The sequence below is a fragment of the Mustela nivalis genome, assembly GCF_964662115.1.
Source record: "Mustela nivalis genome assembly, chromosome: 15".
NCBI classification, from domain to species: domain Eukaryota; kingdom Metazoa; phylum Chordata; class Mammalia; order Carnivora; family Mustelidae; genus Mustela; species Mustela nivalis.
In genome coordinates, this window is record NC_139034.1 from 7,251,931 (window position 1) to 7,267,487 (window position 15,557).

The 15,557-nt window shown below is 38.7% G+C and overlaps 1 protein-coding gene across 2 annotated transcripts in view; it reads right to left on the minus strand.

The window, feature by feature from the left end:
* The window catches only part of MIPEP (mitochondrial intermediate peptidase), a 183,056-nt gene that overhangs the window by 112,971 nt on the left and 54,528 nt on the right, over nucleotides 1-15,557 (minus strand). For both annotated transcript variants that reach the window (XM_082700190.1, XM_082700191.1), the window contains exons 11-14: nucleotides 6,155-6,308; nucleotides 4,406-4,483; nucleotides 3,313-3,517; nucleotides 1,654-1,763 (exon numbers count right to left, since the gene is read on the minus strand). In XM_082700190.1, the coding sequence (XP_082556316.1) occupies nucleotides 1,654-1,763; nucleotides 3,313-3,517; nucleotides 4,406-4,483; nucleotides 6,155-6,308 (547 nt within the window). The remainder of the gene's footprint in view (nucleotides 1-1,653; nucleotides 1,764-3,312; nucleotides 3,518-4,405; nucleotides 4,484-6,154; nucleotides 6,309-15,557) is intronic.

Here is a 15,557-nt window from a genome sequence, read left to right on the forward strand (position 1 = left end):
TTCTGCTCTTACCACTACCAGCATCTTGCCATGGTCTCAGATTTTTCCATGACTTTACAGGCTTTTCCTTTGGGCTGGAATAACCTTGTCTTCAGCTCTGTCTTAGTTCCCCTGAGATTTAAAGACCTTGAGTGTTAGAACACTGTCTCACTTACTCCTGGCTATTTCTCAGATGCTGAGAACAGTGCCTGGTACATAATAAAAACTCAGTAACTACTTCCTGACCGAAGGAACTATGTATGTCCTCTGTGTTCTCAATAAATATATTTTAATGAGATGGAAAGGGGCTGCTGAGAGCCGACTGGCAAACTGCCCCCTTTACATATTTTTTCCAGACCTGGCTCCTCCAGCACTTCCTGCACATACCCTCTCCCGGCACCCCCGGCAAAGTTCACGGCTCTCCTTTATGGTCCTGTGCACCCTGTGTGTAGCTCTGACCCAATGTGCGGTGTGCTCTCCTCCCCTACAACAGGCGCAGGGGGGCAGGTGAGCAAGCACCAAAGGAGGGACTTAGTCAGGTCTTCCTGATCATTCCCAAACCCCAAAATGTGAACGCATGGGCAGCCTCTGCTATTATTTGATGGCTCATGTTTCCATTATTGGCCCTGTTATCTCTGTGGGATAATGGACACATGGCCAGTGGATCACCAGTATCTCAATTCTGTCACCTAAATAATGGAGATAGATTATGATGAAGGCCCAGTCAGATTAGTTAGCCAGAAACTCCTCTGTTATTCTACAGTTGACAAGAAATCAAGACCCCAAAATCAGAAATGACCAAATCACATTAGAAAAAGGGTCATATATAAAGGTGGGTTTGGCACTTCTTCTGATTCCATTCATTCCTTCATTTATAATTTCTTTTTAGTACTTCTTAACTACTGTAGGATTCTAAGTGCTGAGGACCCAAAGATGACCATAATTTCACACCTGCACTCAAGGAGATAGAGTCTAAGGGGGGAAACACTAACCTGTATGATATTATATAATCAGAGTTCTCTGAGAAGTGAAAGAAGATCTTTCTTAAAGTACATGTGGACAGTACACTGCACTACACTGATAGACATGGTTATGGTCAACTCGTTACAAGACATCTCTCATTGTCTTCCTGCTTTATAAAACTTTAAACTCTTTAAACTTCCATTGGATTCAATATCCATTGAATTCCATTGGATTCAATATCCAATATTGAAATCTAAATTTTCAGGAATTTTCAGATTTCTTGTGCAAGCCATGATGGGGAAATATGGCCAGGCCATTCAGCTTTACAAAACACTGGAAAATTTTAAACCAAGAGAACAAATACTCAGAAGCATAAACGAAAGAGGGAAGACCACTGGCTTTTCTAAAGCAAGGCTGGTTTCAAAGCCTGTTTTACAGAGTCCACTTGTTTCCGCATCTGGAAAACAGGAACAGAGCACTTTCCTCAGGGGATAGTTGTGAGAACTAACAGGGTGAGGATGTAGCATAGAATACAGAGCAGCTATCTCTCAACACAGTGACCATACTGGTTGGCAAAAAAAAATAAAATAAGGTGGAAGGATTCTGGCGCTGAGAGAGGGTGACAGTTCTGAGGAGCTGCATGTTACGCAGCAGACCAGAAAAGCTGACCGCCATCACGCAGAGGATGGCACCACTGTAGTGCTCCCCTACCTGCCCAGTCTGATAATGTCTGGCAAACTGGGTAACCACTCGATAGTCATTTGCAAAGTACTCCATCAGAATAGAAGGAACCTCAGCGAAGTCAGTAGGGCACCTGGTCCCTAAAATGGGGGGAAAAGAAAAGAGTTGGCATGAATCAAATCAATAATATTTATCTTACTTTTTATGTACTCTTTTAAAACTTTTATTTGCACTTCTGATGAACTATGATAAGATTAAATTCATTAAATCAATATTTTACTTCTATAAAATTATTGCACATATTTGCAGAAAAGTTTATTATAATCCCATATATTTTCCTAGATATCAAAAGTAAAACAAAATATTTGCACAGCTGGATAAAACACCTTGTAAAGCAATGGCTCACACCCTCTACAAACAAATCCATCCTTGGCTATTCTGGGTTATACATGAGACACAAATTAAAACATTCTTACAATTAATATACCATTTGTATTAATTTACCAAATTCTCCCACCAAATGCTTTTACCCTTCACTTTTGTTTGTTTATTTGTTCTATTCCCTATGCTATACTTTTCATCTCCTTGACTTATTTATTTTATAACTGGAAGTTAATACCTTTTAATCCCCTTCTCCTATTTCACCCATCTTCCCATGCCCTCCCCTCTGGCAACCACCAGTTTGCTCTCTGTATTTAAAAATCCGTTCGGTTTCTTTTTGTCTGTTCGTTCATTTGATTTTTAGATTCCACAAAGAAGTGAAATCAGCTGCTTTTTGTCCTTCTCTGTCTGACTTGTTTCACTCAGCATATTGCCCTCTAGCTCCATCTGTGGTGTTGCAAATGGCAGGACTTCATTCTTTATGGCTTAGTACTGTTCCATAGTATAAACAGATACCACTTCTTCTTCATCCATACCCTTCATTTGTTTTAAAAGTACCTTTTTTAAAACCACTGTTTGCTTCTTATAACAAAGCCAATGCAAAAAAAAAGCTGTATTTTAAACTTAAAATAACTTAAAGTGACAAATCCTGTAAGAACTTTTTGGTGACATTTTATGTATCTTCTTCTCCCCCCAAATATGATGTAAACAAAGTTAGTTAATAAATAACTAAATGAAAGCAATTTAACAGGTGATCTAAAGCTGACCATATAGGATAGTGAGCTTAAGATTCAAAGATAAGACAACAAAGAGGAAAATCTGCATATAATATCATCAACTATGGCCACACACCAGCATGAAAAACTGTCATCTTATACAGGGGAAAAGCTTAGGAAAATATTTTTTCAACATGTTTTAATATGTATTCTAACTGATTTTGGAGAAAAAGAGGCAATATTATTTCATTTACTAACTCTGTGCTATGTACTAAGGAGACACATATTTATTCCGACACATATAGCCCAAAACTTCAATTCCATATGAAATATGATAAAATGTGAAAGTGCAAACTCAGAAGACAAGTGAGACCCTCCTCAGCCAGAACCGTTAGCAGGAAGCAGAAAAATGTCAGATGATCTGGTTGAGTAACAACTAGAAGGACAAGGTGAGGCAACCTACAAGAAATAACCACCTGACAATGTTAAATGATCAGATTTTTCTAAATAAAGTGCCTTTTACTCCAGTTTAAAATAAAACACATGTTTTTAGGAGATGGTTGTTAAACAGACGTCCCCTCTTTGGGCTCACCAGTGACATGCTGGTAACGAGTACGGCCCAGCATAGAATGCATGGCATGTCCCATTTCATGGAAGAGATTCTCCATCATTCCAGGAGTTAATAAAGTTGGTGAATTCCTTGAGGAATGGGGAAGATTCAGCATAAGAACTACAACTGGGAGCTGATAGTTTCCATCTTCCTTTAATCTGCCTCCACGGATTGTAAAATGACAATCCTAGAAGAATCAGAAACCATAACCAGAGAAGAACATATTAGGTGATCTGAAGAATAAGAAACAGTTTCAATGAATATAAAGTTACACCAAGACATCTCAGTTCAAATTTACCTTAATTCCATTCTTCTATTTATTTAGTTATAGACACTTTTTCCTAATATTTTTATTTTGCTAGAATTTTTAAGTTTTTTAAAACACCAGTACCACCTTGCGCTTGTGTTGACTCATTCATTCATTTACTCCACAAATATGTATTGAAGTGATGCGACACCAGCTTAGATCCACACGCTCTAACTGTAGATAACTGTACACAAGCAAGTAGGAAGGGGACAGACACTGCGCTACTCTGGGGAGGGATGCTAATGTCTACTGTACCCCTTCCACGTGTGGAGACACTTCTCATTCTCTATTGTCTTTTTTTAAAATATTTTATTTATTTATTAATTTGACACACAGAGATCACAAGTAGGCAGAGAGGCAGGCAGAGAGAGAGAGGAGGAAGCAGGCTCCCCACTCAGCAGAGAGCCCGAAGCGGGGCTCAATCCCAGCTCCCCACTCAGCAGAGAGCCCAAAGCGGGGCTCAATCCCAGGACTCTGAGATCATGACCTGAGCCGAAGGCAGAGGCTTTAACCCACTGAGCCACCCAGGCACCCTCCTATCTATTGTCTTTATCGCTCAGAAGCAATAAACTCTATCACAAAGGGGGAAATTTGGAGTAATTTTCTCTAACAGGCTGATAGTCACATACATTGTATCACTTATTCTTCACAATAACCCGTTGAGGCAGCTCTCTCATTGTTCAGATGGGGAAACTGAAATTGAGTCCTGGAAACACTGAGTCACATAAAGTGACTTTTGTGGAAACATAAAGTCACATAAAGCATCACCTGATGTGGTTTGTCTGCTCTCTGGAAGAAATCACAGTAAATGTACCCCAACAATCCTTCAGATTCATGAACCACAGCCTGGAAAAAAATTACATTTAGTGATGAATGAAGCCATCAGAAACTCTCAAAGTGGAAACACATCCCTAACAAGAATCTAAATATAAAATATCCATAGTCCTAACAATAGACATTTCATTTCTTTCTACATCCCACATGATCTAAAAATAAATTATATATTTTCTGCTCATCTCTCAGAAGAATTTGATTTGGGGATTCTGTCCAGGAGAGGCAACCCTCCTTGTTTGAGCCCTTTGTCCCGATTGCCAGTGCCTCAAACACCGAGACCAAACCCAGCTATTCAGACTGTTCACAGAACTCCCCCACACACTTGGAAACAAGTGCTGGCTTGACAGTTCTAGATCTCAATCTTAATTTAGATCTAAATGTAGATATATGCCCCCAAATGCTAACCCCTGAATTCAGATATAACAGAAGGTTGCTTCTGGCTTCAGCTGAAGATCAGTAATATCATTATTTATGCTCTTCCCTCAAACTGGGCCTATACAAGACACACGGCTCATGGAGAGCTCAACAGCTGGCCTCCAGCTTGCCTCCTTTGTCTTGTCACAACTTAAGGATTCTGCCACCGAGAACCTCAGCTTTATGCACTACAACTTCGTGCAGGCATATATTCGTTAGATCAACAAGTATCCCTTAAGCACCACGTAGGTATTTGGAATTTATCAAGGCATTCAGATATCAGCAGTGAACCAAACTGACAAAGAGTGCTGCCCACATGGGGCCCACACCCCACAGCGGCGGAAGCCTGGCGGGCTCGAACTCTAGTGGGGGAAGCCTGGTGGGCTCATACTCTAATGGGGAAAGCTTTTCATTACTTCCATTCTGTCCTTTCACTCAGGCCAGTTTTTCTCTCATCGTATCTCTGCACTCTATCAGTCTCCACCACTTTGTGAAGTACACAATGCACAGATAATCAGGTAATCAGTGAGGTGATAAAGCGTGCTCCCACTCTACCCTTCAATTCTATCACCACGCCTATTCCACTCTCACAGAACACAGCCAGGAGACCATCAGAGAGCTTCCGTCCCTTGAAATAGTGTGGTATGCATATAGGCAGAAAGTAAAACAGAGTAACAGCAACAACGGAGCCTTTGTGATAGTAAGTCCATAAATCCTCATAATCTTATCAAGAAAAAATGAACATATTGATATCTCAAATAAAGTGGGTCCTAATAGGAGAAGGGGTGGACGCCAGGCTCGAGGTCACAACACGGGATATAAATCAATATATTATAAAATATAGGCTCCTACAAGATGGGAAGGTGGTTAAAAAAAAGAAGAAGAAAAGAAAAGTGACAGATGTAATAAATTCTGGAACTACCTAAAAGGGACACTGAGCACTGCAGGAATATGAAAAATAGTGACAAATTTCTCATTATCCAGAATTTGTCAACATACAAAGATTCAACTTTCTGTCAAGTCCCTAAAAAAAAAAATTGTTTCAGAGAATTCACTCTGCTAGTATATGTTTCTATCAGTTGATTTTAGAGAAAAATGGTTTTTTTGTAAGTCAGAAGCAATGACTTGGACTCTCCACGAAACAGAAGTAAGGTGAGCCACGCTCCCACCATGGCAAAGCTGCCTTGCCTTGAGGATAAAACTGCTATTAACTTGATTACCAAAGCCCAGAGATAAAGGAGTGCCACTGGACACTCCCTGAATGCTTACCAGTTTGCGAACATCTTCACACCACACCTCTCCTTTCGCAGGCTGCTCTGCATATAACGTAATTCCTAACAGTTTGGTAAACAAAATATTTAGGCCTTCCATGCATGCTCCAAGGGAGAAAAATGGGCAATATAAACTGGGCTCAATATTATACCTAAAAGAAAAAAGAGAGGTCCAATGGCATTGTTGTTTATTTCAATTTATTCATTTAAAATTTAGGATCATGGTAGGTAAAACAAAGGATTGAAAACAAATAGGAACATCTCTATCTTTCGAGAGATTTCCAGAAGAAAGGCAGTCTAATTATTCTGAGCCGTAAGAGTGGTAAGTAGTAATTCTTAGTATAAGAGTAGTATCAGTAATGAGTAATTAAGGTAGACACACCATTTCCTAAACTTCATCCTTCACAAATTATTTACTTGCACTGACTTCATTAAACAACCCATCTCTCTCAATTATCCATACCACACACATTCCTTTATGCATACCTACAGACAGAATCTGACCAATAATGAGATATTTGAGCAATAATGAAATATGAAATATGTTGTTTTCTTTAAAAAAAAAAGTCTTATATCACATAAATAGTAAACAAACTCAAGTCCTGAAGCATCCTAAGTGAATTTAAATCTTTCCTCTAGTAAGATATTTGTTAATGGAAAAAGTCTCTGAAACATCAACAATCAGATCTTAATTTATCTGTTTTACAGCTAAGTACCTTAAATAAAGCATAACATACTGGCAAGGTTAATTATTCTTCATTCAAAAATGGCTCTCTTCCAAATGCCCTCTTCCAACATAAGCCAAATCACATCCAGAATATGTGATGTCAACGGTCACTTCTAAGTCACTAGGTCAGGCCAAACTTTATGACCACAGTAGAAAGAATGGCTCTAGAGTAATTGTAGGTGCTTATTCTATTTCTACTCTCTGGAACTAACAAAATATATACTTAGGGTGCCAGAAGGTAGCCACACTTGTGACGAGCATAGCATTACACATAAACTTGTCTTATCACTATGATGGACACCGCAAACTACCATAACATTGTGTGCCAACTATACTTCAAGAAAAATTAATTAATTAAAATAAAAACAAAATACGTATCAATTTTGATGCAAAACATAGACAAACATATGCTTATTACTAAATGGATGACTGGATTTAGTGAGCATGTCTAAATTACACCACAAAAGAAATTTTGACTACCGAAATCCACAAGTTTACAACTTAATTCCTGATCAATTTTTCATAAAAACAGAATCTCACTAGTGAAAGATACATGTCAGCAGTTCAGTGTCTTCACTCAGGGATCCATATGCTTGTGCAGGTTCTGAAGAAGCCTGCTGCTTGCTGGAGGTAAGGAACGAGGGGCGTGTCTCTCTAAAGAGTCCACCGTGAAGGGGACAGAGAGGTGGACAGACAATTCTGGTCTCCTCCTGGAGCAGCAGCAGAGCTGGCACTAGGGACACAGTCAGAGGACTGAGGGAAGGACAAAGACAGCAGGACAGCAAGAGGTATGGGTACTATGACTTCCCTTGTGGAAGAGAGGGTAGAAACAGGAGGGGGTCAGAGAAAGGGATTCAGAAACAGGAGTCTGCTGGGTGGCGTGGGGATAAAAATTAAGGGCAGAGAGAAGTAGTAATAAGGGTATTCCAGGGAGAAGCAACAGTGTGAAGTCATGAAACAGCCTGGAAACTCCTAAACCAGTGGCTAAATAGGAGCCAGTTCATGACGGAGGGGATCAACGGGAAAAGAGATGGAGGGAATCCAGACAGACGTGGGCAGGGTCCAGAGAACAGAGGGCCTCACATACAAACCTGAGGGATTGGGATTTCACATTGTAGGCATGTGGTCTCTCAACTTCTTCATTATGCAGCCAAATCATTAAAAGAATTTTTAGCTATTAAACCTTAATATATGTATATTTATAAATTATATTCATGTGCTGCTGTTCTACTACATTTTAAAAGCAAAAAAAAAAGGATACATTTTTACAAGTTGAAATAAAAATAAATCTGAGCAAAATTTCTAATGCAGTATATCCACAATCTCAATGAATTGTTCACAGAGTGGGAGACATGGAAGACTGCTTTTATAGGCAACAGAGAAGCAATCTGATGCTTTCTGGAACACTGCAAGGCTGACAGTGTGCAGGGAGGAATGCAGGAGAGGCAGGGAGAACAGACAGTAAACTAGGGTCTGAACATAAGCAAAGGCAGTGGGGTCAAGGATGAGGAGGCAGGTATGAAGTTGTTTCTCTTTGAGATGAAATGTTGCGGGACTGTGTGAGTGAGTAAGAATGGTCTAGAACAATACACAGGTTTCTGGCTTGAGCCAGATGGTTGGGGTGGCAGAGTCATTTAATCAGAGCACTAAGCAGCTAAAAAGAAGGGAGGATGGGTATTGTAAGGTTTTATAGGCGAGATAAACACGACACCAGGCGAGGCAGGCACAAGGCAAGATTTATTAAAGGCACTCTCCGGTGAAGTTTCAGGGCTCAGGAGAAGGGAGCCAGGAAAGTTGTGCCTGGAGGAGGTGGGAACCCTCAGGCGAGGTTCTGCGACTCTGTCGGGGAAGTCGCACTGGGAGGGGGTCGGCGGGGATCTTTTATCAGGCCAAGGCAGGGCATGGGCTCACATCCATATATGTATGGTAGGGTATCTGGTGATCAGAGGGTATGGGGTGGGGCGTCCTGATACTTCTGTTTCCTGCATAGGTATGAGGTTACCTATGGAGACATGACCTGGCCATACATCCTTTTGGTGGGAGAGTCAAGGGTTGAGGAAGAGCGGGGAGGGGCTGAAAGATGGCAGCGCGGCAGTCCTTTCTATTGTTCCTCCTGCATTTCTGGAGCCACCAACCCAACAGGTATGTTTGTGGGAGAAGAAAGGAGAGTGGGGTGCAGTTGTGGGAGAAAGAGGAGTCACAGAAAATAAATTCAGTTCTGGAGACACTGACTATTAAGTGCCCATAAGATGTCAGACACTCAGTTAAGACTGAGTCTTCATTGCTCAGGAGTTAATTAAAGCTGTAGAAGGAGAGGGGTTACTAGAAAAGGGTGGTGCAGTGTGAGAAGAGGGCCAGCAGCAGTCTTCCAGATGAAGAGATAAAAAGGAAGACAGAGAAGAAAAGTCAGAGGTGTTAGGGCACAAAAGAAAGGGACATCATGGAAAAGAGGGAGAAAATATTTGTAAAAACAGGAAAAAATGGAGGCTTCTGGTGTCTGTTTCAGCATACAGGGAACCTGGAAGGCATTATTCCACCCTAACAAGTAAAATGCTCAAGAAACTAAAAAGCCAATACCTCTTCTTGTATCCAGCAGAGAACTGAGGTCACAGAGCAAACTGCTGCCCCCAAATATATAAAGATAAACAGGCAAATACAGAGAATCACAATTTACAGAACTCTCCAGTGGGGACTAGCACTGAGGTAGGAAAATTTAAACTACAGTTGACAAATTAGAGGCTCAGTGTGGACAAATCTGAGAGTTAAAAACTTGGGAGGCCCGGTTTAAGGGAGGGAGTCCCCCACATTTAAATTTTACTACAGAGCCCTACCAGGTTCTCACAGTAAAGGTAGAGAAAAATTCTCTCAATGCTTCCAACAGGGAGAAGGAAAAAACAGACATTTTGAAATACACCAGAGCATTTTGCTTATTCTTTTTTTTTTTTAAGATTTTATTTATTTATTTGACAGTGAGAAATCACAAGTAGATAGAGAGGCAGGCAGAGAGAGAGAGAGGGAAGCAGGCTCCCCGCTGAGCAGAGAGCCCGATGCGGGACTCGATCCCAGGACTCTGAGATCATGACCCGAGCCGAAGGCAGCGGCTTAACCCACTGAGCCACCCAGGCACCCCCATTTTGCTTATTCTTAACAAGGTTGCCCTCAAAAGAAACTGTCTTACCAGAGCCTAACTTATGTAGAAGAAAGAAATACCCAAACCAATCCCCCTATCTCATCAAAGCAGGGAAGGCGATTTGAAAAGCACTTATAAAAGTCAGAGCTGAGGGGCACCAGCTCTATAACAGGCGGAGACCTAATGACAGAACTTTAGAACAAATCCTTCCCACCCTGCTTCACCACCACAGCAATGGGGATCCTATAAAATAACAGGTGAATACAACTGAAAAACTGCACATGTCAGATCTTACTTAACTACAAGTTCCCAAAGAAACCCAAATACAACATCAGAGACATAGGTAGGTAAGTAGGAAGGGGTGGGGAGGGGTCTGGAAGGGATAAAAACCTCAGCCTTAGACACCACAGCTACTGCAAAAGGAAACAGAACCTAACTAACTCCCAGCCAGTGAGTACTTCATGTCCAACTTATATAAAACAATTTCAAGTCACAATAAAGGACCAAAACCACAGTCTGAAGAAACAGAACAATCATCAGAACCAGATTCATGTATGTTAAAAATGTTAGAATAACCAGACTGAGAATTCAGAATGGGTTCTAAACAAACAAACAGACAGATAAACAAAAACAAAACACAAGATTCATGGGTAATGTAACAGAGAGAGGGGAACTAAAAAAGAATCAAAGGAAATGCTTATCAGTAGACTGGACATGACCAAGGAAACTATCAGTGAGCTTGAAGAAATGTCAATAAAAACTTTCAAGAGTATGATGCAAAGAGAAAGAAGAATGAAAAAGAAGAGAAGACCCAAAGAATTGTGGGATAATTACAAAGGATAAAATGTATGTGTAATGGGAATTACAGAATGAGAACAGAGAAAGAAAGGAACAGAAGAAATAAATGAAGTAATAATGGCTGAGAACTTTCCAAATGAAGGACAAACACCAAGCAGGGTGGAAAACACACTTGGGAATACCATATTTCAACTGCAGAAAATCATAGACAAGGATAAAAATCTCCAAAAAAGATGAAGAGGGAAAAAATGCATCTCGCCTGTACAGGAGCAAGAATAAGAACTACATCTGCATTCTCTTCAGAAACTATGCAACAGAAAAGAGGATGGTAGAAAATACTTAAAGAATTGAAAAACCCACAAACCTAGAATTCTGTTTCCAACAAAATTACCCTTCAATGGTGGAGAAATAAGGACTTTCTTGAAGAAACAAAAATTGAGGGAATTTCTCACTGGTAGACTTGCAAGAAATGCTAAAAACAGTTCTTCAAGAAGTAGGAAAATGATGGAAGTCAGAAACTTGGATCTATGTGAAGAAAACAGGAGTGCTGGAGAAAGAATAAACAGGAGATATAAAAGCAAATATTTTTATTTCTTATTTTTAAATGACCTAATGCATAACAGCTTCTTCTGAATACTAATAGTGACAATGCATGAGGAGATTATAGCTTATAGATAAGTGAAATCCAGGAGAGCAATGTTAAGGAGGACTAAACAGAAGTACTGGCTACTTGCACAAACCATGAAGCAGTGCAGTATTATCTGAGATGGATTTAGAGTGTAAATGTCAGTTCAAGTGCTTAAAAACTGGGAAAAAGGGAGGATTAAAACTGGAGTCATATAAAGCACTCAAATAAAACCGTAAGGCAGAAAAAGAAGAGTGGAAGACAATTAAAGAAAAGGGAGAAAACGTAAGGGCAAAGAACAGAAATAGATGTTATTCATACATGGTGATATGCTATATCATTATTCTTCAATAATGATAATGCTATTATCATTAACCCAATTATATGACTAATCACTTTAAACATTGATGGTCTACATATTACAATTAAAATAGTCAGCAAAGTTGAGAAAAACAAGACCCAGTTCTTTGTCATCTGTAAGAAACTGACTTCAGTTGTAAAAATACAGGTAGGTTAAAAGTAAAAGGATGGAGAAGGAATTCCATGCCAACACTAAGCAACAGAAAGTTGGAATAGCTACATTAATTCCAATCAGAGCAGCCTTCAGAGAAAACAAAGGAATCAGGGATGAAGATGGGCATTTGACAGTGGTAAAAGGGTCAATTCTCCAAGAAGACGTAACAATCCTTACTGTCCATAAAACCCTTATTGCATTTTAACTAGACATCAAAATATGTGAGGTAAAAACTGACAGAACTACAAGGAGAAACAGATGAATCCAGTATTATAGTTGGAGACTTCACTATCCACCTGTCAGAAATGCAGATCCAAGAGGCAGAAAATCAGTGAGGACATGTTGAACTGAAGAGCACCAACAATTAACTGAATATAATAGACATCCAGGCAATGTTTATCCAACAACAGTGGCATACACATTCTTCTGAAGATCACAAGGAATATTACCCAAGAGAGGCCACATTGTGGGAAATAAAATTCATCTTAACAATTTAAAAGAACAGACATCATACAATGAATGTTCTCAGACCACAACTGGATTAATCTAGAAATCAATAACAGAAGGATAGTTGGAAAAGACCAAAGTATTTAGAGATTAAACAACACACTCCTCACTAACACAGGGTAAAAGAAAGTTCAAGGAAAATTTTAAAATATTTTGGACAAAATGAAAATGAAAATACAACTTATACAAATCTGTGGGATCCAATGAAAGCAATGCTTATAAGAACAGTCAAAGCAATTAATATATATACTAGAAAAGAAGACAGATCTAAAGTCAGTAATTTAAGCTTCTACCTTAGGAAACTAGAAAAATAAGAACAAATTAAATCCAAAGTAATGAGCAGAAAAACATTTTTTTTAATTAGATCATCCCACCTAGTCATGATAGATGATCCTTTTAATGTACTGTTGAATCCTATTAATAGCTAGGATGTTGTTGAGAATTTTACCCTCCATATTCATCAGGGATATTGGTTTATAATTCTCCTTCTTGATGGGGTCTTTGCCTGGTTTTGGGATCAAGATAATACCAAAATATATATATAATGCATTATATATTATTAGGATTAATATCCAAAATATATAAAAAATTTATACAACACCAAGAAAACTCCCCAAATAATCCAGTTAAAAAATGAGCAGAAGACCTCAATAGACATTTTCCAAAGAAGACATATAGATGACCAAGAGATAGATACATGAAAAGATACTCAACATCACTCATTATCAGGGAAACGCAAATCAAAACGACAATGAGACATCACCTTACACCAATGAGAATGACTAAAATAAAAAACACAAGAAATAACAAGCATTGATGAGGATGTGGAGAAAAAGGAACCCTTGTGTACTGGTGGTAGAAATGTAAACTGGTGCAACCACTGTGGAAAACAGTATGGAGGTTCTTCAAAAAATTAAAAATAGAATTACCATTATGATCCAGTAATGCCACTACAGGGTATTTTCCCAAAGAAAATGAAAATGAAAACACTAATTCAAAAATATATATGCTCCATGTTTATTGCATCACTGTTTACCATAGCCAGGATATGGAAGCAATACAAGTATCCATCCATCCACAGATAAATATATCTATGTATGTAGGCGTGTATATATATATATAGATATATATAGGTGTGTGTATGTGTGTGTGTGTGTGTGTGTGTGTGTGTGTGTAATGGAACACTACTCAGCCATAAAAAAATAATAAAATCTTGCCATATGCAACAACATGCATGGGCCTAGAGATTATATATACAATGCTAAGTGAAACAAGCCAGAAGAAGACAAATACCACATGATCTCACTCATATGTGAGATTTAAAAAACAAAACACACAAACAAAAAAGAGGCAGACCAAAAAAGACTTTTTTTTAAATTGTTTTTTCATTTAACTTTTAGTCAACACACAGTGAAATACTGGTTTCAGGAGTAGAACTCAATGATTCATCACTTACATACAATACTCAGTATTCATCATAACAAGTGTCTTCCTTAATACTCACTCAACCCCCATTTAGCCCATCCCCCACTCACCTCCCTCCATCAACCTTCAGTTTGTTCTCTATCTGTTAGAGTTTCTAGTGATTTGTTTCCCTCTCTTTTCCCCCCTCCCACATGTTCATCTGTTTTGTTTCTTAAACTCCACATATGAGTGAGATGACATGGTATTAGTCTTTCTCGGTCTAATTTATTTCACTTAGCACAATACCCTTTAGTTCCATCTACATCACTGAAAATGGCAAGATTTCATTCTTTTGATGGAGGAGTAATATTCCATTGTGTCTATATACATTCTTTATTCATCAATTGATAGACATTTGGGCTCTTTGCACAGTTTGGTTATTGTAAAAAAAGACTTTTAAGTACAGAGGAAAAAAAACTGGAAGATGGGTGTAACAGATAAAGAGGATTGAGAATGCACTTATCACGATGAGCACTGAGAACTGTTGAATCATTATATTGTACACCTGAAACTAACAGAACACTGTATGTTAATTATACTTGCATAAAAAATAAAACTATAAAAATTAACAAGATCTATATGAGGAACACTACAAAACTCTGATGAAAGAAAGCAAAGATCTAAATAAGTAAAGAGATATTCCAAGACCGTGGTTAGGAAAACTACTGTTAAGCTGTCAACTTTTCCCAGTGTGATCTATAGATTCATTGCAATCTCAGTCAAAACCCCGGCAAATTATTTTGTGGATTTCGACAAACTGATCCTAAAGTTTATATGAGAGGCAAAGACCCAGAAGGATAAACACAATATTGAAGAGGAAGAAGAAGAAAAAAAAAAAGCACTAGTAATCCAAATAGTGTGGAATTAACAAAACAATACACAAATAGAAAAATGGAACAGAAGTAGACCCAAACAAATACGGTCACCTAATCTCTGACAAAGGAACAAAGATACTAAAAAGGAGAAAGGATAGTCTTTTCAACAAATGGTGCTAGAACAACAGGACACCTACATGCAAAAAGTAAATCTAGACACAGACCTTATGCCTTCCAGAAAAATTGACTCAAAATGCATCGTAGACCTAAATGTAAAACACAAAACTATAAAACACCTGGAAGATAATACAGGAGAAAACCTAAGTGACTTTGTGTTTGACAATGTCTTCTTAGAGATAGCATCAAAAGCACAATCCATGAAAGGAAGAATTGATAAATTGGACTCCATTAAAATTAAAAACTTCTGCTCTGCAAAAGACACTGTTAAGAGGATGAAAAGACAAGCTGCAGACTAGAAGCAAACCTTTGCAAAACACATTTCTGATAAAAACTGGTATCTGAAACATACAAAACACTCTTGAAACTCCACAGCAAGACAAGAAACAACCTGATAAAAAGTAAACGAAAGGTCTGCTAAACCCCACACCGAAGAAGTCATACAGATGGCAAGTAAGAATATGAAAAGATGTGCCACACATTACATGTCATCAGGGAAATGCAAATTAAAACAACAATGAGATGCCACAACACACCTATCAGAATTGCCAAAATCCAAAACCCTGACAACACCAAATGCTGCAAGGATGTAGAGTGACAGAAACTGACATTCATTGCTGGTGGGAATGCAAAATGATACAAGC